The sequence below is a fragment of the Bos taurus genome, chromosome 10 (assembly GCF_002263795.3).
Source record: "Bos taurus isolate L1 Dominette 01449 registration number 42190680 breed Hereford chromosome 10, ARS-UCD2.0, whole genome shotgun sequence".
NCBI classification, from domain to species: Eukaryota; Metazoa; Chordata; class Mammalia; order Artiodactyla; family Bovidae; genus Bos; species Bos taurus.
In genome coordinates this window covers 51,699,985-51,721,352 of record NC_037337.1, presented here as the reverse complement: position 1 = coordinate 51,721,352, position 21,368 = coordinate 51,699,985, and the positions used below count along the sequence as shown (strand labels likewise).

The following is a 21,368-nucleotide window of genomic DNA, read 5'->3' as shown; positions in this document are numbered from 1 at the left end:
TAAAAGCCCAATGTGATTAAAGAATGACAGCTATAATAATACGTATATTAATGCATATACATGGAACCTAGAAAAATGGCACTGACGAACCTATTTGCAGGGCAGGAGGAAAGGCGCAGACATAGAGAATGGACGGACTTGTGGACACAGTGGGAGAGTAAGGGTGGGCCGAACTGAGAGTAGCACTGACATGCACACACTGCCACGTGTGAAATAGAGAGCTAGCGGGAAGCTGCGGTAGAGCACAGTGAGCTCAGCTCGGCACTGTGCTGACCTAGAGGGGTGGGGTGGAGGGTGGGAGGGAATCTTAAGAGGGAGGGGATATATGTATACACATAGCCGATTCACTTCACTGTACAACAGAAACCAACATGACATTGTAAAGCAATTATCCTCCTTAAAAATAAATTTAGAAAAAAAAAAATGAATGACAGCCTTACATTTCCAGTGACAGCCATGTTTTTACCTCTGTTTCCACTTTAATGAAACACGTGGATCCTACGCTGGGGCCCATCTGGATTAGGGGAGGGATCCCAGCACCAAAAACCCCAAGCTCTATGCCAGCTTGGAAATACCGCAAGATACCTAGGAAGAGCTGATGACGCACAAGAAGGCCTTTCCTAGCGGGCTGCCCAGATACCCACCTCATCCTCCCCACCCATCCTCACCCCTCCCCGCTGCTGACCCAGAGTCACATTCAGAAGAACAGGCCTGATGAACTGACTCCTCAGCCCAGTCTCGGAGGCCCACTGGTTCCTACAGGGTGAAACTTAGGAGGCCTAGACAAGGCCCTTCAAGGTGTAGTGTCCCCAAGGCTCTCCAACGTCTCCTCACCCTGGTCCCTTGTTGTGGCTCCAGGCTTTCAGGACACTAGATTTTTCTCCACTCTACTACAAACACGCCATGGCCTCTTGTCCTTTTGGGCCTTTGCAATCACTATTCCCTTGGCCTGGAATACCAAACCCTAGTCTACCTACCAAATGCCTACTCATCCTTCAAGACCCAGCAGCCTAAAATAATATTTCACAATTTAAAACAGTCTGAACGAAATTGAAGATGAATACAGTTGCTGTGACCTTTTACTTTATCAAGAAAGAACACTTTTGGCAACTGCTATCTACTGTGACCATTCCTTCATAAAAGAGGAGATTTATTTTAGCATTGAGAAAAGATAAGGATGATGGCAGACATTTAAATGAAGCCAGTCTGTCATGATGAGAATTCATTTTCCTTTCTTTTTTTTCCCATCTCATTGGTGACTGGGGAGGCCTGATCATAGATCAGTACGTGGTGCCCTCCATGATTTAACCCTCAATAGGCTGGGAGTGAACAGACATAAGAACTTATCACAGAAGGCCAGTGAGGCCCTTCACAGACAAACCAGGCCTAGAAGGATAAGTCAGAACTGCAGAGAGGCAGCACTGGGCCCAGGACCCTCTCCACGCTGGCTGGTGTCACAGGCCACATCAGGCATTATTAGCCAGGCCCACACACATCAGAAGTGACAGGACAGCTAACTACTCTGTTGTCATCTCATAGTCAGCCTGATGAAGAAAGAAATATAAACCACAGCCTTCATGTGTGACTACAGGTGAGGGCTGGAGAGCAGGGACTGGCATGGCCCCAGTCTATTCCTTCATCCCCACCAAGGATAGAAGCCAGGCCTCATACAGGTCAACAAAGGGTCCTCCAGAAAAGGTAAAGAAGACAGACAGACAAAACTCCTTGAGTGCATAAATACTCCCCAACTATAGTCTGCCAGAGACTGCCACTTGTCTCGTGCAAACATATCTGTCACTTAAGGACAGAGCTGTGAACAGTCCTGTTTGCTCATGACATTTTCCCCAGAGAACAGTAATGTCCCAAGGCTGTTCTGAACATTCCAATGAAATGACATTAGTGTAGAGAGAAAGCCAGCTTGTTTAGGAAAATTATTGACAACAAGCAGGCAAATAAATTCTTTCTTTGATGGGTAGGTTAGAACTACTTGCAATAACACAGTGGTTTTTTGTATGCAAACAGATGCTCTCGAAAGTAGCTTGAAAGGTACTTAAAACTGATTTGCTTAAATAAATCAAGCATTCCCTTATAACCTCATTTCTACCACTGGATAGTTCCTGCAAACCTCTTTTCCCCATAGATAATAACCAGTCTGTGTCCGATTTTAAGCACCATGAATTACTTTAATTTTACTGCAAAAAAAGTCATGACAAGATTTTCTAGAGAAAGATTATGCCCTAGGATTTTCCTCTTCCTGCTAGCTCATGAATGTGCAATAACATCAGAAAGCTAAAAAGAGCCTTTCTCCCTGCCTCCTCTTGCTCCAATCTGATCCTTCCCATTGCTTTCCTCTTAGGGCTGGACGCCGCAGGCCCTTTGTTTGAAAAAGCCTCCCTCAGTGACCGGCTTTCACCAGATGATGCCAATTTTGTGGACGCCATTCACACCTTTACCTGGGAGCACATGGGCCTGAGTGTGGGCATGAAACAGCCCATAGCACACTATGACTTCTACCCCAATGGGGGTTCCTACCAGCCTGGATGCCACTTCCTAGAGCTCTACAAACATTTCGCCAAGCATGGCTTAAATGGTGAGAAAGAGGCACTAGCCTACGATGGCTTACACTCCCCACAGTTGGTGTGGCCTCTGGATCCAGGGGAATCCATTCTGTGAGATTTGGGGAAGAGTTTGGCAAGGATGGGGCTCAAAGTGAATGGTCACCTAGTCCATGCAGAGAGAGGGCTTGTGTGAGTGGGAAAGGGTGCTGTTCCCCAGGCAAGACCAAGTCTTCACAGGCAGTGGTTGCTGGAGCTCAGACATGGAGGATGAGCTAAGGGCACATCCAGGAATTCCCACTTCTCATCTCCACTCATCATACCCAGCCAAGTCTCTCCTGGGGTATCAGCCCGTCTGAAAATTGAGCCCTGCTGCCTGTGGTCATTCCTCTTTCTCTGGAAGTTTCCTCATTCAAGGGGCTGCCTCTATTCTGGCCCCATGCTAACCCACTTAATAGACCATGGCTTCTTGGTCTCCCAAGTATGAGGTTTAATCAGCTGACCCCAGGGGACATTCTTTACTAAGATTCTTCTATTTCAAAGTTCAGCTCTAAATAGGTCCTTGTGACTTCCTTGGGACTTTGTTTCAGTGCTGAAACTGACTGTGGCATTATCTGGGTTGTGTTTTCCCCCTTCTCTCTCAAACTCTAAAACCAAAACATTAACATGAACCTTGATAACAGGCCCTGGATTAAAGAACAAAATTGTGAGCAAAAACCATACATTTAATAAGTATTCCAAGTTTCTCTCTATTATAAAATAATATCCTGATTAAGACCTGCCAACTCACTCTAAGCCAACTGGAGACCCCCAGACCACCCCCACTTACCACCTTCTCCCAATCATTTGAAAACTGAGCTAAGCACACACTATCTTGTGTTTCCTTATCCACCTTCATGTCTCCTGTACCAGAATGACCTTCGCATTCGACATTATCTCATCTTGGCTGGACTCCCAGCCTTTCACCAGCCCATGCCTAAAAACTTTCTGGGAATTTCCCCTTATCATTCCTTAACATCTCTCTCCGATCACTGCCCTCTGGTCACCAGCAGTCCCTGGTGATCAGCCAGCCCTCTTCCCAGATCTATGCCCTCCCTAAGGTCAACACAGACCCCTAGATGCTGTTCATTAGCTGATCACCTGGTGAACGCCTCTGCCCAATTACTACCATTTTCTATTTTGTGCTAAACTTCAGAATGATGGGACCAAGTATATTTATTTAGCTTGCCCACCTTAGGGTGGTTTTTCTCCATTTCCTTTACCCTTATGTTTGAAAGTGATCCCATTCTGGGGTGAACATGTTGACATGGTCAGTTGATAACTGCTTTACCATCCTCACCACCTCCTGGCTAGGTGAGCTTGCATGAGTTGGAGACTGTCTTTGAAGCTCGGTTTTCTCACTTGTAAGAGCTGCCTTGAGGAGCTGTGGTGAATATTCAGGGAAAGTACTCAGTAGTACCTGCCTCATAGTGGGTGCTCAACAAATAGAGCCGCTTGTGACCAGGAACGGAGATGACTAATCCTGGGGAAAATTATTTGGCTAAGCTACCTGGGGTCCACTTTCACACGAAGTTCTTGTCATACCTTGTGGTGGTTCAACACTCCTAGAGAACACTAAAGATTAAGATTTGGAGACCCCCAAACAACCTCCCCTCCCCAAAAAAGTCAAAATCCTTGGTACAGAAACCTCCTAAACTTGTTTTGGCTTAGGTCCATTCAGACCTGGTCACTGGAGCACATCCTTCTCAAACCAAATCCCCATGCTGGTCATCCAGTTCAGTTACATTGAGCAGGCTGTGGCTGCTTTGATACATGGTCGGGGAGGCCTCAGCTCTCACCAGACCAGTAGCCAAGTCCCAAGAGTGCTTGGGCACTGGCTTAGCCAGCTTTATTAAGAAAAGAGGCATTCCAGGGACTTCCCTGGAAGTCCAGTGGTTAAGATTCCCCGCTTCCACTGCAGGGAGAAGGAGTTCCATCCCTGGTCCAGGAACTAAGACCCCACATGCTGTGGGGCAACTGAGCCTGTGCACCACAACTGCTGAAGAAACCAGCACACCCTAGATCCTGTGCTCCATGGTCAGAGAAGCCACCACAATGAGAAGCCTGCGCGCCACGAAGAGAAAGTAGACCCCGCTCTCTGAAACCAGAGAAAGGCTACGTGCAGCAACGCAGATCCAGCACGGCCAAAAATAAAATAATTTTTAATTAAATAAATACAAAGAGGCATTCCACACAAGCCTGTTCTGCCAACTCACCCTTAGAGCATCAGCAGTTGTGCATTTTTAACTGTTTGCGACTAAAATATTTCCAAAATGAATTACAATTCATTTCCAAAAGAATTGCTTAAAGAGAACTTTCCTGGCAGCTCAGATGGTGAAGAACCTGTCTGCAACGCAGGAGACCTGGGTTGGATCACTGGGTCAGGAAGAACTCTTGGAGGAGGGAATGGCAACCCAGTCCAGTATTCTTGCCTGGAGAATTCCATGGACAGAGAAGCCTGGCAGGCTACAGTCCATGGGATCCCAAAGACTCAGGCATGACTGAGCAATTCACACACACACACACACACACACACACAAGTTGCTTAAAGAACTCAGTATTTTCTTGGTGACTCAGGGCTCCTATTAAAACACCTATTGTAACATACAGAGTGCCCTCAGCAGGCCTTCAGAGCCTGGGATTATGCTCCTACAGTAAGTGCCTGCAAAGGGTCTACTTTTTGTGCAGTTTTCCATCAGCTATGCCACCCACTGTAGTCAGTGCGCTGACCTCTGATCTCAGCACCCCCATCCTCCTTCCTGAGATGGTGCTACTCTGCACTGAGAAGCAAGGTGATCTTCCAGATTAAGGGATGATAACGTTCTTCTTGCTCTGTGTTCCAGCCATCACCCGGACTGTCAAATGTGCCCATGAGCGGTCAGTGCACCTCTTCATTGACTCCTTGCTGCACGCTGACATGCAGAGCATGGCCTACCTGTGCAGAGACATGGACCGCTTCAGCCAAGGCCTGTGTCTGAGCTGCAAGAAGGGTCGTTGCAACACACTAGGCTACCACACCCGCCAGGAGCGGCAAAGCAAGAAGAGCAAGAGCCTCTTCCTGGTGACTCGAGCCCAGTCCCCATTCAAAGGTGAGTGCAGGGGGGCCTTCAGAAGGGCAGAATGCAGCCGCTTGTCTGAAGGTTCACGAGTTCCCTGGAGTCTTTTCCTGGAGCTACTGCCGGATCTGCTGTTTGCACAGATTCCAGACCGGGATGATGACACATGCCTCTCTTTCCCCAAGAATGTGGCCTCCTCGCTGACGAGTGCTGGAGGAGAAAGCCTGATACTTTCTGAAACACTCCTTTGGTTGGCTGCTCTCTTCATCTATTTTCATGGTCCCCTAGCATTGTTGCAGGAAGGGGGATCCCTTCCAGGACCAGAGAATGGTCTCTTTTCTAACACTCAGAAATGAATTGTCTGAGCTGATAAAGCAAGAGACTTTATTGGGAAGGGGCACCCGGGCAGAGAGCAGGAGAGTAAGGGAACCCAGGAGGACTGCTCTTCCATGTGGCTCGACATCTCAGGTTTAAAGGTGACGGGATTAGTTTCCAGGTTCTCTGGCCAATCATTCTGACTTAGGGTCCTTCCTGGTGGCACATGTATTTGTCATGCGAGTGTATGTTCCTCGGTTCTTTGTCTCGTCACAACAAAGATGTGGAGCGACGGACATTAAAGCCCTCAGCGCGTCACAGCTCTTAGGTCTTGGACAAACCATGCTACAGCTCTTGGGCAAATCAGTGTTACAGCTCTATTTTATTTAGAAGATAGCAGGAGAATCCAAGACTCGAAGAGAAGAGAGTGGAGGAGTGCATGGGGAGTTGGGGCGGGGGTGGGAGGAGGGAGGGAGGGAGGGAGGGAGGGAGAGAGAGAGAGAGAGAGAGAGAGAGAGAGAGAGAGAGACCGAGAGAAAGCGCTTTGGCTCCTCCTTTTACATGTTTTTTCCTCCACCTGGGCCTGCCCTATGCAAATTGGGCTTAGCCAGGAGTGCTGTTTGTTCTGTTTGTTCTGCCTGAAGTCTTCACTCTGGTCCTCGGACCTTCCTTGTCTTTTAGCCACCGCCATTTTGGACTCCTTTTCCCTATTCTACCTACCTAACACATTGCTCAGCCAAAATGAATTCCAGCAAGGAAGATTCTGGAAAGTGGTAGGACATGGGGTATCTCCTTATGACCTTTCCAGAACTCTTCCAGTCGGTGGTGGCTTGTTAGTTCCACATTCCTTACCAGGACCTCCTGTGGTAGAATAACCCTTGCAAGTGATGACTATGGTGCCTGACCAGGATGGGTGGTTTCAGCCAGTGTGTTTCCGCTAACAGAATGTTAGATCCGGAAGGCCTGGATCACCAGGTCTCATTGTACAGGGCCTTGGAAGCTTCTCCAAACCCAGGCTAGAACCCAGTGCTTTCATCTCTCCTCATGGCTGCCAGGAAAAACCTGGGCTCCAGACTACATTTGTGGTTCCCCATTTCTTCCTAAATTTGAATCAGCTTATCTTACAAGAGATCATTGTCTTATTGAGGCCCTCCCTAGAAGAAGTTCTGCTTCTCAGCCTCAAGGGAGAAAGTGAGCCCCTTCTGCTTGCCAGGTTGAACTGGAGGTCAGAAAAAGGGCTGTGGCCGTGATTTGGGCTGAAGCCAGCAGAGAAATACTCCACTGAAACCTAAATCCTCCTGGAGGGAACAAGCCGACATCTGTTGCCATTAACATTTCTGCCTAATCCTTAAAACAGCTCGGGAGTGATTTAGCATCTTACTTTTCACAGCACTGGCTCACGGCCCTGGGAGGAGCCCCGTGCCGTTTGATTGTTACTCTGCACATATCTGTAGCTACAGAAGGTGAACGCCCTCAACACCGCTTTGCATTTGCACAGCGTTTTACACAAAAACATTTGGTGCAGCCACAGACTTCTCATGGTGCCCACAACAGCCAGGTGAGGTCCGCAGGTTCGGTTAGCCTGGAAGGAGGTGTAGAACCCAGGTCCCTCTGACTCCCAGGCTGGCATTCCTTTCATTACCACACTCCAAAGTTCAAGCTCCCATGCACAGGATTCTTTTGTTTATCTGAACTTTTGTTCTCCAGCTAGATTGCCCTTCTATGCAGCCCAGGAATGACAGAAATCCGTTTGAGCAGTGGATAGCTTCTGAGAGCACGTGGAGTGAGGGCAGGATCTTTCTTGCCTGAGGGACAGAGGGTCCCTTCAGCTGTCCTTCCTGGAGGGGTGGAGGAGCCTGAGACCCCCGGAGCAGGTGAGGGAATTTGGAAGGCCTCCTGCTTCAGGGAGATCCCCCACTCCAGACTGCCAATTAGACACTCATTTCAGTTAACCAGCTCGTCTTTCAAATGGCAGTGCAGCCTGGAGTGATTAAGCCTCTCAGATAATCACATTTCACTGGATCTACTCTAATCCTGGAATGTTAGCATTTCAAGAAACTGTTCAATTCCACATTTCCCAGATAAGGAAACAAAGGCCCAGATAAGAGAAAATCATTTGCCCAGGGACACAAAAGGAAGTCTTAGCAGAGACAGGATTTAGACCCAGGCCATCCCCTGGAGGAGGCTATGGCAACCCACTCCAGTATTCTTGCCTGGAAAATCCCAAGGACAGAAGATCCTGGTGGGCTACAGTCCATGGGGTCGCAAAGAGTCAGACACGACTGAGGGACTAAGCACTCCCAACAATTAGTCAAGTGGTTTTTAATCTCAGTAACCTGCCCATGGTCTGTCTATGGGGTTGAGGGAAGGAGGAGAGGTGGGGAAGGGTCTTGCTTTCTCCTTGAGACCAGCTGGAAAGAGACAGGGTCATTTTTTACCTTCCTGGCAGCGCTGTGCATCTGAAGTGAGGGACTGGGTCCTGCTGGAGGACTTCTACTGGGGGTATGGATATGGGGTCGGGAGGTGAGAGAGTCAAGAGAAGGAAGAGGGGAGGGAAGAGTAGCTGCCACAAGCCGGGCTGAGTTTTTCCCTTGCCAAGGAGTTCAGATGCCTGATCACCACACATGGCTGGTATGAACTCAAAGGAACCCTTTTCTTATGAAGGAGAACCAAGGAATCGCATTAGGGCAGCACTATCTCACGCAGCAGTTGCCAAAACCACTGTGCCAGGCCATCACTCCTTCTTCAAGCATAATATGAGCCAGGGTAGGCAGAGGCCCTCCTTCAGGGGGGCTCAGGGGAGACCAACACCCTCCCACACACTGTGCACAGGGTGCTATCTATCCCAAGAAGACAGAAGAGGAGTCCCCTGGAGGCAGCACTTGAGTCTCTTTCTCACCAGCCGCTCATCTTGCTCCAGGGATAGCCAGTGAAAATACGGTGTTGGGACTGTGAGATAAGACTGCCTGAACCAAACCCCCAGCCCCAGAGAGATTCCAGGGATGAGCTGCAGCCTGCACCACACCCTTCCCTCCCCTGGGCCCTCCAAATTCTCCCCAGATCCACCTCAGCCTTTCCAGTCCTAATTTGCTCAGCCTAATTCCACTTGCTGGCAGGGAGCAGAGCCCTTCGGCCACATCGGGTACCCTGGGTACAGCTGGAAATTATGCCCAGATGAGACTCCCACCCATGTGAAAGCCGCTGCTCCTGGGGTGTGCAGCCTGTATATTGCTTGCACTCGTGCACGCTTAGTCGTGTCCAACTCTGTGCGACCCCACGGTCTGTAGCCCACCAGGCTCCTCTGTCCAAGGGATTTCTCAGGCAAGAATATTGGAGCGGGTAGCCCATTTCCAGAGGCTATCTTCCCGACCCAGGGATTGAACCCATGTCTCCTGCATTGACAGGTGGATTCTTTACCACTGTTCCACCTGGGAAGCCCTATATAATGCTACACTAACCATATGTGGCTATTTAAATTACTTAAAATTAAAACCTTGAAACCTCAGTCATACTAGCCGCCTTTCAAATGCTCAACTATGTGGCTGCCATATCAGAGAGTACAGAAATAGACGGTTTCCATCATCTAGAAAGTTCTATTGATAGTGCTGACATCAAGTCTTTAATCTAGGCCCCATAACTGCTCCCCTCCTCAGCCACCATGCCACGATCATTGTGACTTGGGCTCCCAAAGTATATTTCAGTGACCACCTCCAGCCTTTGATGAGTACTTATAGATTCATAAAGGAACAAACTTGCCCATCCCTGGTTACAGAGCATCCACAAGCCACATTTTTCAAGGACATCTAATTGTACTATATATTTCAGTGCAGGGTCTGGCTGGGCAAGATAAACATCGCCTCCTGATTGTAGTTGCAGAAAGGATGACTAACTTGGTCCTCATTCCTCTGGCTCCCAAGATATTTTGACAAAACCATCAAAGGATCTATTTTCTACAACCATACGCCAGAATTCGGGTAAACATGGAAGAGGACAGCAGGAGCAGAAAGAGAATTGGGAAACAGTCACCGAGGGAAACGAGGCAATTTATCGCCCACTTCCAATCTCACCATCTTGGAAGGAAATTTTGCTAGTTTGGGAGCCTTTTTTTTTTTTTTTTTTACGAGAAGGAGGCGGGAAACAAACCTGTATGTAGTTCTGCTAGCAAGCACCTTATCTAATTTAATCCTCACAGCAACTGGAGGTGGTAATAGGGTGGAAGAGAAGAAAGCAGCACTCAGGGGAGCTTACTAGGTTCAGGCACTATGCTGGATGTGTTGCATCAATTATTTCATTTATCATTTAATCCTCACAACAACTTACAGACAGAGAGAGACGGAGATGGAAGGGGGGAGACTGATGTTGCCTAATTTTCCAACAGATAAATTGAGATTCACTGAGGCTAAATCACCTCCCCAAAGCCACCCAGCTTATAAGGAGCAAATGTTATGCTGAAAACTTGTACACTGGTGCTGAATCGAATCTCAGACAGAGTTTTGGGTGAAGTAGAAAAGAAGAGCTTTATTGCTTTGCCAGGGAAAGGGGGCCACAGCTGGCTAATGCCCTCAAAACTGTGTGTCCCAACTGGGGCAAGATAGTGAGAAGTTTTATAGTAATTGTTCAAAAAGGGTATGATCAGCTCGTGGACATTCTTCTGCTGGGCTGCTGGTGACGTAAGTGGGAGTCAGCATCATCAACCAGTTGCTCTGGGGTCTACATGCTTGTGGGCAGCACACCATTGTTATACCTTCTTCCACCTGGAGTGGGTTTCCAGTATCTGCAAGATGGGTAAAGGACACTGTGGTGTGTATCCCTTGATGAGGAAACAGGACCTTGCCCCCAAGGCTGCACTGTTGTTTCCCCTGACTGTTAGTTTCTCCCTGGTCTCGAATCCCCTCCCTCCCCTAATTAGCAACTGCTGGAATCTGCCCGTTGGAACTCAGGGAAGTTCACGGAGGCTGAATGAAGGCTGTTTCCTATAATCAAAGAAATGGGGGACACAGAAAGACCTTGTGCCCAGGAGCCCCACAGGGCCCTGCACAGTGTCAAACATAATGTTTGACCCCAGGTCTCCCCCATTCCATGGGCTTCGCTCCTTTCACCACACATGGCCTAAGCATTAGGACGGAGACCAGTTCACTCAGTATTATTACCAGCTCATTCCCGAGACACAGTAGTCCATCATCCTGCCTCTCCTCCTCGTCCTCCTCCTGCCTGTACTTTCTCCCTGCTCTCTGGGCCCAGCCAGCCAGTGAGAATTCGCACCAGCTGATGAGAGCACTCTTGTCTTCTGGACATATGTATACCTATGGCTGATTCATGTTGATGGATGGCAGAAACTAACACAATATAGTAAAGCAATTATTCTTCAATTAAAAATGGATGAATTGAAAAAAAAAATGCTATCTTAAACTAAAATCAGAAAAACAAAAAAGCCCATTTCTCTTCTTCCCTTGATCCTGTTCTGAGTTCATTCAGCCAGCCCCTGCTAGTGCTGGCTATTCCTACATTAATCCCCTGCTTAAGACCATCATCTCAATTCCATGCTCTTCAGCGTCCCTCTCCGGTTAGAGGCATATAAGATCTAGGAACAAGACCATAGTGCTGCAAGAGAACACAAGATCTCATTCTTACCATCTCCATGAGAGAAAAATCTATACATTCAAAAAAAAAAAAAAAGACCTCTCTGATGTTTGCAAAGAGAGTCATAATATCTCCCAAAGCCACTATCTAATGATTCAGAATATTTTCCACGAGATTAAAAAAAAAAAGAAAAAAAATTCCTTTTTTATAAATTTCCATGACCTGGTGCCCATAGTAGCTACCTTGTAAAAAGGAACTTATTTTTTTGTTAAGTGGCATCAGTGGGGTCCACACGAAACTAGGATCCAGGGTTTCTAGGGTGTCTGAGCCCCAGGGGGGCGATCTGGTGAGGAGACTCTCCAGAGGCCTCATACCTCTGCCCCAGGTGGACTTTGCCTGATCTCATCCAAGGTTAACGGGCTATTTCATGCTTTGCACCATTAAGACCTGAAATAACTTCTCCTGCCTGCACTGAGGAACACGTTGTGCTCCCTGCAGTCACAGGATCAAAAGCATTTCCCTGAAATCATTTTTTAAAATCCTTATTAAACATGCCATAAGGTAAAGTGAGCAAAAATTATTCATGTTTTTTTCCTTAATCGTTGGAACAGCATCATTGTCCTGGGGTGTGGTGGGAAATAAAAGGCAAATGGTCTTTTTTATTTTTAAAGGAAAAACACAAAATCCAAAATAAGAACAAATAAATAGTTCTAAACATGAAAATATCTTACATATTACAAAAAATAATTTCAATATTTCTCCCCAGAAGTGGCTTTCCTAGTGCAGGGCAAAAGGAATTCCTTGTGCTATCACTGTGTGATGGGTTTGGGCATCATGCTTCTGCAGACGTGGGTGCCCGTGTTTCTGCACGTCTGTGACCTCCACGATTTACACACCCTTGATGGTTCTGACCGCCTGAACCATCTGCAGGGCACAGGGAGACACTGCAGGGCACAGATAATTCTCATCCATAGGATGTGAGCGCTAACAGAACCTTTGGAATTATCAAAGCCAATCCCTTCCTTCAGAATCGTGGGAACCATGACATCTCAGATATGGAAATTGGTCTCTTCCTACTCACATTTTAAGACCAAAGGAAGACAAAAACCCATCTCCAGTGCAGGGACATGAAACATTTATCCCTGCCCTGGGGGCTGGACATTTAGCAGACCAGCAACTGCGAAGCAGCAGCAACAGTGATAGCCCAGGATGGATGTCAGTGGATCAGACCCTGCAGGCACTTGGTTTTGGTGGCTTCACAGGAGGCAGGTATAGACTGCAGCTTTTCTTCAGGGCTGTTTGCTGTTTGCTTTCAAAGGGAAGATTCAGCTTGCCAGAACCAGAATCCCAGGACACAGTGGGAAGGACCTTTTGGAATCAGACAGACACCTGGGTTCAGAGTCAGCTCCACTTCTAACTATCTGAGTCACCTTGGACTCCTCTCCAAATCTCTGCTTTCTTGTTGATTAGTCGCTAAGTCATGTCCATCTCTCTGCAATGCCCTGGACTGTAACTAGCCAGGCTCCTCTGTCCATGGGATTTCCCAGGCAAGAATACTAAAGTGGGTTGTCATTTCCTTCTCCAGGGGATCTTCTTGACACAAGGATCGAACCTGCATCTCCTGCGTTGGCAGGAGGCTTCTTTACCGAGTGAGACACCAGTGAATCGCAAATCTCTGCTTCCTTATTTGTAATTCATCGGGATCACTGACACCCTACCTCTCTGGGTCTCAGCAGTAAACAGGACTCTACTCACCTGAGTAGAGAGCAGGCAGAACTCCTTCGACAGGGTGGGTGATAATAAGGAAAGCAACATGGGATGTTTATGCACCTCAAATCTAACAAACAGGGTACTCGGAGAAGCGAAGAGAAGGAATAGCCAAAGAGAATGTAAGCTGTGGAGGAGAAGCTACTGACAGCAGCTCATCAGGGACAGCAGTTACTACAGTCAGGCTTCAAAGCAGGAGGGAGCAGAGAAATACCCTGACCTCTCTCTGCTCTGCCCTGATCTCCTGCTGGTGCGTCCTTAGTGGGTCAGTGTGAACCAGAAGCCATCCAATAAGGAAGCCAGGAGATGAGGCTCTGGGGGTCACATCCTGGGGTCCAGAACTGGGTAGAGAGTGGACCAGGACAGCAGGGGTAGGTGTAGAAAATGCAGTCTTACCGTGTTATCCTCATTTAGTCTGGAGGACAAAAATAATGTATGCAAAGCACTTAGTATAGGGCTTCCCTGGTGGCTTAGCGGTAAAGAATCCACCTGCCAATGCAGGAGATGTGGCTTCGATCTCTGGGTAGGGAAGATCCCCTGGAGAAGGAAATGGCAACCCACTCCAGTATTCTTGCCTGGGAAATCCCATGGACAGAGGAGCCTGGTGGGTTACAGTCCAGGGTGTTGCAAAGAGTCTGACATGACTTAGCGACTAAACAACAACAACAACAAGCACTTAGTATGTAGCCTGATGTTTTAGCAGGATCTCAACAAGTGGAAGCAATATTCTGATTAGTCCTATTCACAATTAGGCTCTTTAATGTAACACGTGTTCGCCTTGTTTTCACACAAAAAGCCCCAGAAGCACTCCTTAGATTCCCAATGTGTGCTGTGAATCGCTGAGGTTCAAGTGTTAACACGACCCCAACACTGCCCTCAAGGGGAGAAGATCCTGGACACTGATGCCCATGAGACTGGATAGGAGGTGACAAGGGTCACAGAAGTGATCTGCTTCCCAGCTGCAAAGCACCTCTAAGGCCAGGACCACAGCTTCTGGTTCTGTTATCTTTCTTAATACTTTTAAAAACTTTTCTTTTTCCAAGAAGAGTCTAATTAGAATACATACTCATGGCAGAAAATGTGGAACTTGCAGAAAACCACAAAAAAGGTAATAAAAGTTACTTGTCTCCCCTCCCCAGAGATAATCACTTAATATTTTTGCAAATCTCCCTCCTTCTGTGCATTCTGTTTTATTAGAATTAGTCTCATGTTAGATGTACCATGTGTATCCTGATGGCTGGTTGGGGTTTTTTCCCCACTTCTTTCATAAGCATTGAAACCATTCCAAAAATATCTTGTAATCACTTCATAAGAGTAAATCACGTTTGGGAATATGAACTTGAAATCAGCAGACTAAAGTCTAATTGCAGCTTCACTAGTTCATAGGTTCACGACAATGGACAAGTTACTCAAATTTCCTGAGCTTCAGCTTCTTCATTTGTAAAATGATGCAAAGGGAGGTTAAAGTAGGCATCTTACAAAGTTGTAGAAAAGAGAAATGAAATAATTTTGAGAAACAATAGTTAAGTGTCTGGAACAAAACAAAGAGCTAAATGGTAATTCTAATAATTGTCATTATTAGCCCATAGTCATTTCTCTATTGGTGAATATTTAGGGTGTTTTTAATTTATTTTTAATTAAAAATTCTTTATGATGTCTTTGAACTTCAACCTCTTTCCACACATGAACATTTTCCTTAGGGTATATAAAGCTATTGGTCCTGGGTATAAACATTTAAAAGTTCGAGTTCTGGAGTCAGGTGGCCTGGACTTACGTCATAGCTATGCTACTTACTAGCTGTGTGATACTGGAAAAATCACTTAACCTCTCTGTGCTTCAGTTTCCTCTTCTCTTAAATGAAATAATAATAGTATCACCTGTCATAAGGATTAAATGAGATAAAAATACAAAGTGCCAGGCGCAGGTAAACAAAATAAATGTTAGTCAATGTATTACCATGGATACAGCCAATTACACTATTTTATTCACTGGGCTGGGTAGTAGATTTCTAATGAATACATATTAAACTGGTTGTTATGAGTTCCTTACATACTCTGGAAGATTCTCTGCCTCCTTGTTTGGGAATTAACTAGAGACCAGTTCTCTCGTGTCATCCTGTCCACAGTCTACCCCACACCCCCAAGGCCTTGTCTCATATCTTTTTGTCTCAGTTCAACTTACAAGTTGAACTTACAAGTTCAACTTCAACTTGTTCAACTTCAACTATTTACTTGTTACAAAGTTCCCTAGGCAGACCCCAAATAGCATAAGATCTCTCCAGAGGCTTCTGGGATGATAGACCAGAATCTCTGTCTCCACCACTGTCATTCAAGGGTTTAGGGATCCTTCCTGGGGTCCCTCAGTCCTTCTCTTATTTCTCACCCACAGCCTCACAGTCTTGAGAGCATCTAACTATTTTATTCCAGGCTGGAATATTTGAGCACCTATTATGCAGAGGACTGCAGCCAATCCACTGCAAAACCCAAACGGGAAAATGGGCTTATGCCAAAGGTTAGAGTTGTGTAAATAACCCAGAAACCCAGCAATACAGGCACACAGAACCCTGCAGCTGATGTGTTGGCAATGTGCCATTAGCCACCGCTGCTGCCAGGTCTGTGTAGCTACCAACCTCCAGTGGAAATGTACCATTTGGGAGTAAGTAGATTGATTCCTGAGGATGGTGAATTTCCACATGCTGGGTGCATGGAATGGATAATCAAGTGGTTAGTTCCATGATCTATGCTTTCCAGAAGGAATTCTACAACAAAGCTGAGAACTCCAATTTTGAATTCTCTGGGGTGATTTCCATCTTCCTAATGTTCATACACATCCTGATATTCCCAAATTGTCAGTTCATGCATCCCACACATGTTTATTAAGCAACTACTATGTGCAAGCACTGTATCAGGATTAGTAGATTAATCATTATCTAGAACGGAAAAAGCAAATAACAACAAGTAATCATATGTCCCCTATCCTTTGCCCAGGGCAGACAGCAGTCCTCCTAAGAGCCTAGACATGGTCTCACAGCCCATCTCAACATGGGGCCCCAGGCAGTCCTACCAATCAAGTTGACATGCCATATTAAGCCTGTTTAAGCTAAAGAGCCACAAGTACTTAGAGAATATGGAGACAGCAAGATAAAGAAGTCCAAGCAGCCATCAGTTATTTGGAAATGAGGTGGGATAATTTTGAAAACAGCCCCACAGCTGGTTGATGTAACAGTGCAGGCTGAGCAAGGCAATTGCTCCAGGCCGTGAGCACAGACTCTGCTATGGGACCCTGAGCAGGTCACTTCACCTCTCTAGCCCTGGTTTTGTTCTTTATAAAATGAGGCTGATAGTACTTCCCTGATATTCAGTGGTAAAGCACCCGCCTGCAATGCAGGGGACATGGGTTTGATCCCTGCTCCAGGAAGATTCCACATTCCTCAGAGCAACTAAACCCATGCCCCACAACTCCTGAGCCTGTACACCTAGACTGTGCTCCTCAACGAGAAGCCAGCGAAATGAGAAACCGTTCACTGCAGCAAAGAGTGGCCCCACCCCCGCAACTAGAGAACATCCACGTGCAGCAACAAAGACCCAGTGCAGCCAAAAATAAAATAAATAAAATGTTTTAAATGAGGCTGATAATCGCAATACCCTCCTCCTAGGGTCATTATGATGAGTAACTGAGATGATGCCATGCAAAATGTTTAACAACACCTGTCTGATAGTAAGTCATTTGCTTTTATTAGCTAAATATAGGCTATGTTTAGGTAAAGAAGAATAAAATTAATTTCCCTATTCCAAACAACACAGAAGAAGGCCATTCTGGACACTTGAAAAGATAGGACAATTTTAGGCCCAGGTACTAGAACTGGTTGTCTTATTTCTATCAGGAAATGTGCTGTTGGATTAATCCCACAAAACCAGTTTCCAAGCCCCAGAAGGCAGAGATGTGGTCATCACGGCATATTTCTTGGCTGTTGCTCTGTCCCACCCTAAAACTAATACCATCAAATACAAGCAAAAGTGAAAACAGCAGTGTGTTCTCTTGCTTTTGTCAGCGGCCTCAAAGGCAGTCTATCCTTTCATTTATAAACGGGGACCCTTGCTAAGTACGTGGAATGGTATAACAGAACTTCATCTAGAAATATATAGAATACAAACTATACTCCTATTCTGCCTTCTTTCTTTTTTTTTTGCTGGATAATACTTATTATATTACAAACATAAGTCTTCTTAGACATTAAAGAAATTCAGAGAAAGAAAAAAAGGAAAATAAAAAAACATTCAGAATTCCACCACCCAGAAAACAAAACTGGGTTATCTATTCATCCATACTTTTCTCTCTGCTTTCTTAAATTTTAAAAAATACAAGATTTTTTATTTTAAAAATTTCTGCTTACGTTGTCTTTCTCTCTCCGTCGCCATCCCACCCCCCTCCAGTTTATCATTACCAGTTCAAGATTCGGTTCATCAACCAAACTGAGAACCCTGTAGAACCAACTTTCACCGTGTCATTCCTCGGAACAAGAGGGGAGAGGCAGAAGATCCCCATCACTCTGTGAGTATGAGATACAGCCCCGTCCGTGGTGAGGACAGGCTTAGTTTTCTCACAGGCTCTGGATGGACTCTGCTTTCCAAGGGTAGGGCCAGGCACAGCTCACTCTTCTCAGCCCAGTATGAGTGTCCCAGACACCCTGTCTGACGGGACATCGGCCCACGCTCGGCACCTTGTCATGCCTCCTCGGCCTCACCCAGTCCCAGCCATTACTTTATGTCGCTGCCACCTGTGTTTGTGATGGGCCCGAAGCGACAGGGGCCGAATGTAAAAGGGAACCAGAGGTGGCCAGTCTAGGAGGAATGCTGAGAGCAGGCGCAGGACACATTCCTGTCCCCAGGAAGGCCCTGAGCACCTTTCCAGAGAGTTCCGAAAACCATAACCCGGAAATAAAACTGGTCTCATGCAACTTGGCACGAATTTTCCACTCAGTCAGCCTGCACTGCCAGCCCTCCCCACCTGTCCTTTGCCCTGCTACACACCTGCTCACAACACAGGCAGTGGCTTCACGCCTCCTGCACAGGCTGGCCAGCTTCACCGGCCGCTTTATTTCAGCATCTCCACCCTTAGCATGGGCTCTCCTTGGGAAGTGACACCAGCCTTCATCTGCTCCAGGGACGGTTCTCAGCCTCCTGAAAATCACCCCTGGTTTTGAACCTCCAATCATCCCACGGGTTCAGTCACTCAGCAAGGAGGTGTCAGTGCTCTGCACTAGAGGTAGAGAGGACCCTATCCTTAGGGTGCTCCCAGCCTAGTGGGGTGGGTGGATTCCTAAATGGTGCTTTGCACATTCCTGCAGGAAGAGCTAAGATGAGCTGAGCCAGGGAATCCTCCAGCCACCTGTCTCACCCTAAATCCAGTGTTAACTCTGCACCATCCCAAATCTCTCCCTGGGGGAGCAGGGATTGTTCTAAGTAGTGGAAAGAGTGCCTGACTGCTCTGTCAATATTGGGACATTTTAATGTCTTGGAGATTAGTGAGTAAAGCTGATAATGAAACCTAAGGGTCTGCATTTAAATTTTGCTCCAAACTGGTACATCCCTTTTATATATGGTTTTCTATTACTGCTATACTTGTTGTCTTAATGGAAGTTTCTATTTATGTTGGGGAGGAAGAAAAGCACTGATCTGGAGAGAAGACTGTAGTGTGGTGCTCATGTATTGATCATGAACCTACAGAACCTACAGAGAGCTGTATTGCCCAGAGACACCTGCCTTTTTTGGAGGCAGTTCTCCTGATGTATTAAGCTAGAGATTAGGAAGCCTGAGCTAAACAAAGTTAACTAGATTCATCACTGCAGAACACTTGCAACCTTTTAAACATGCTATCACAGAAAATAAGATGGTTTTCCCAGTATTACTGCTCTGGAAAACCCTTTTTTATCCTGGCACATCTATTGCTATCTCTATTAATAGTCTGTCCACCACCACTTTGGGAAATGCAGCAGAAAAGACCATCATGAGTCATTCAGGCAAATCTAACACATCCTGAAAATCCCATCCTGAAAGCATCACTTTGCCGTTACAAATCAACTGACTATGTCTGGTTTCCTTTGTATCTTCAAGGAGCAAAGGAATTACTAGTAATGAAACCTATTCCTTTCTAATAACATTGGATGTGGATATTGGGGAACTGATCATGATCAAGTTCAAGTGGGAAAACCGCATGGTGTGGTCCAATGTCTGGAATACGGTCCAAACCATCATCCCCTGGGGAAGAGGGTCCCTTCACTCAGGCCTTGCTCTGAAGAGCATCAGAGTCAAAGTGGGAGAAACACAGCAAAGGTGAGTGCTTTTTCAACCTCCTCCTAACATCTGTTGAGCATCTACCTACATCAGTACTCTCACAATTTAATACTTGCATTTATCTTATGAAGTGGGCCTTGTTATGTTCCAACGATGGCATACAGATGCTCAAAAAGGTGCAATGACCATCCTGAGTTCCCAAAGCCACAGGTGGAAGGACCAAGATTTACACCCAGGTCTCTGATTCCCATCTAGCCTCTTTCCTCTGTGCCCCCCAGCCCCCAGTTAACAGCTACCTGCCTCCAGAGTCTGAGAACCACTCCCTGGCCCAGTGCTCTTCAGATTTCACCACGTGCTGGGCCAAGGACCACATTTTGAACAGCAAGGACCTAGAAGTGACATTTCTTCTTTGTTGTTTACCCAGAGAAATGCTTTTAGCAGATCACAATCTCAAAATCTCACCCTGAAGTGGCACCTTTCAAATCTTAGAATGCCAAGGGATTGCTGGGAAGCTTATGATACATGCAGAATTCCCAGACCCACCTGAAGAGCTTCTGACTGGCTGTGGTCTATGGAGGACCACACATTTGGTAATAAGAGCCCTAGGAAATTCTGGTGTGGACCAGCGGGTTACCCTCAGGAGGTATGGTTCTGTGTGACTGAATATCTCCCTTGGCCCACGGTGGGGGTTGAGGGCAGGGGTGGGTTGAGGGCAGGGAGTTAAGGCAAGAAAGGATGTCCAGCGGCTCCCTCAGTCCTCTCAGCAGAGCAAAGGGATGCTCGGTATATTTTCCCAGGGCTGCCGTGCTTTTCTGTGGTTCTGCAGTTCCGCAGACCCTCTTCTGTCTCCTCCCCACTCTATTCAGGAAATGTGTCTCTCCTTTCCTACTGCCCTCTGTTGAGCAGCCCGCTTTCTCTCTGGAGTGTGGCCAGTGGAGCTGAAGAGCAGCACGCCCCTCACCTCTGAACTGCTCTCCTCCCTTACCCCTGGGGTGTCGCTACTAGCAGCCGCCCGTGGCAGATTTATGCCCCCTGAGTCCCTCACACAACCGCACTGCGAGATTTTATCTCCCTGGGATACAAAATCCTGGCAATTACTAAAAGCATACTCTGCAGTCAGCCAACAGATTTCTCCACATGATCAATTTGAGAAAATTAAACTGCTTCTCTCCTCTTCAGCGCTTAGCTATTCTTGCATGACTTGTTGGCCCTTTAGAGCAGCTCAGCTTCTGAGCATCAACCCTCCCCGGATTCTCTCGGCTAGAGAGTAAATCCTCAGTTTTAGAGGCCGCTCGCCATGACAGTTCTAGGTGCCTCGACCCGAACGATAGTATAAAACACAGGGCTGCCTTCTCCCCTGGTGCTTACCCACACAGCTCTGCAGAAAGAAAGAAGGGAGGAATGAGAGCAGTGTTCCAGAGCCTTGCTGCACCATGGGCTTGAACTAGGGGCTCCAGAGCATTCACCTCACAGAAGCTTCCCAGTGACCCTCTGAAACAGGTAGTATTTTAGGAGCCTGAGGCTCACAGGAGTTACACACCTTGGGGACATTGCTAATACTTGTCTGAGCCCAGGTCTGACTTAGTTCGTCTGATCCATTGCCCATTCGTTGCCTCTGCAGTTTCTAACAGCTCCGCCTCCATTAGTCATGGTCCCATTGATCTGACTTTCTTTAATCTAGCAGTGTTGTAGAGCTGGAAATGAATATATATGCACATCACAGCTTTCCTCAGGGCTATAAGAGGTACATCATGAAAAGGAAG

General features: G+C 46.7%; 1 protein-coding gene across 1 annotated transcript in view; it reads left to right on the top strand.

Annotated features, from left to right (window-relative positions):
* Positions 1-21,368, top strand: part of LIPC (lipase C, hepatic type) — a 162,114-nt gene that overhangs the window by 137,690 nt on the left and 3,056 nt on the right. Inside the window, 4 exon segments of the mRNA NM_001035410.2 lie at positions 2,357-2,590; positions 5,438-5,683; positions 17,746-17,863; positions 19,426-19,644. Coding sequence (NP_001030487.1) covers positions 2,357-2,590; positions 5,438-5,683; positions 17,746-17,863; positions 19,426-19,644 — 817 coding nt within the window.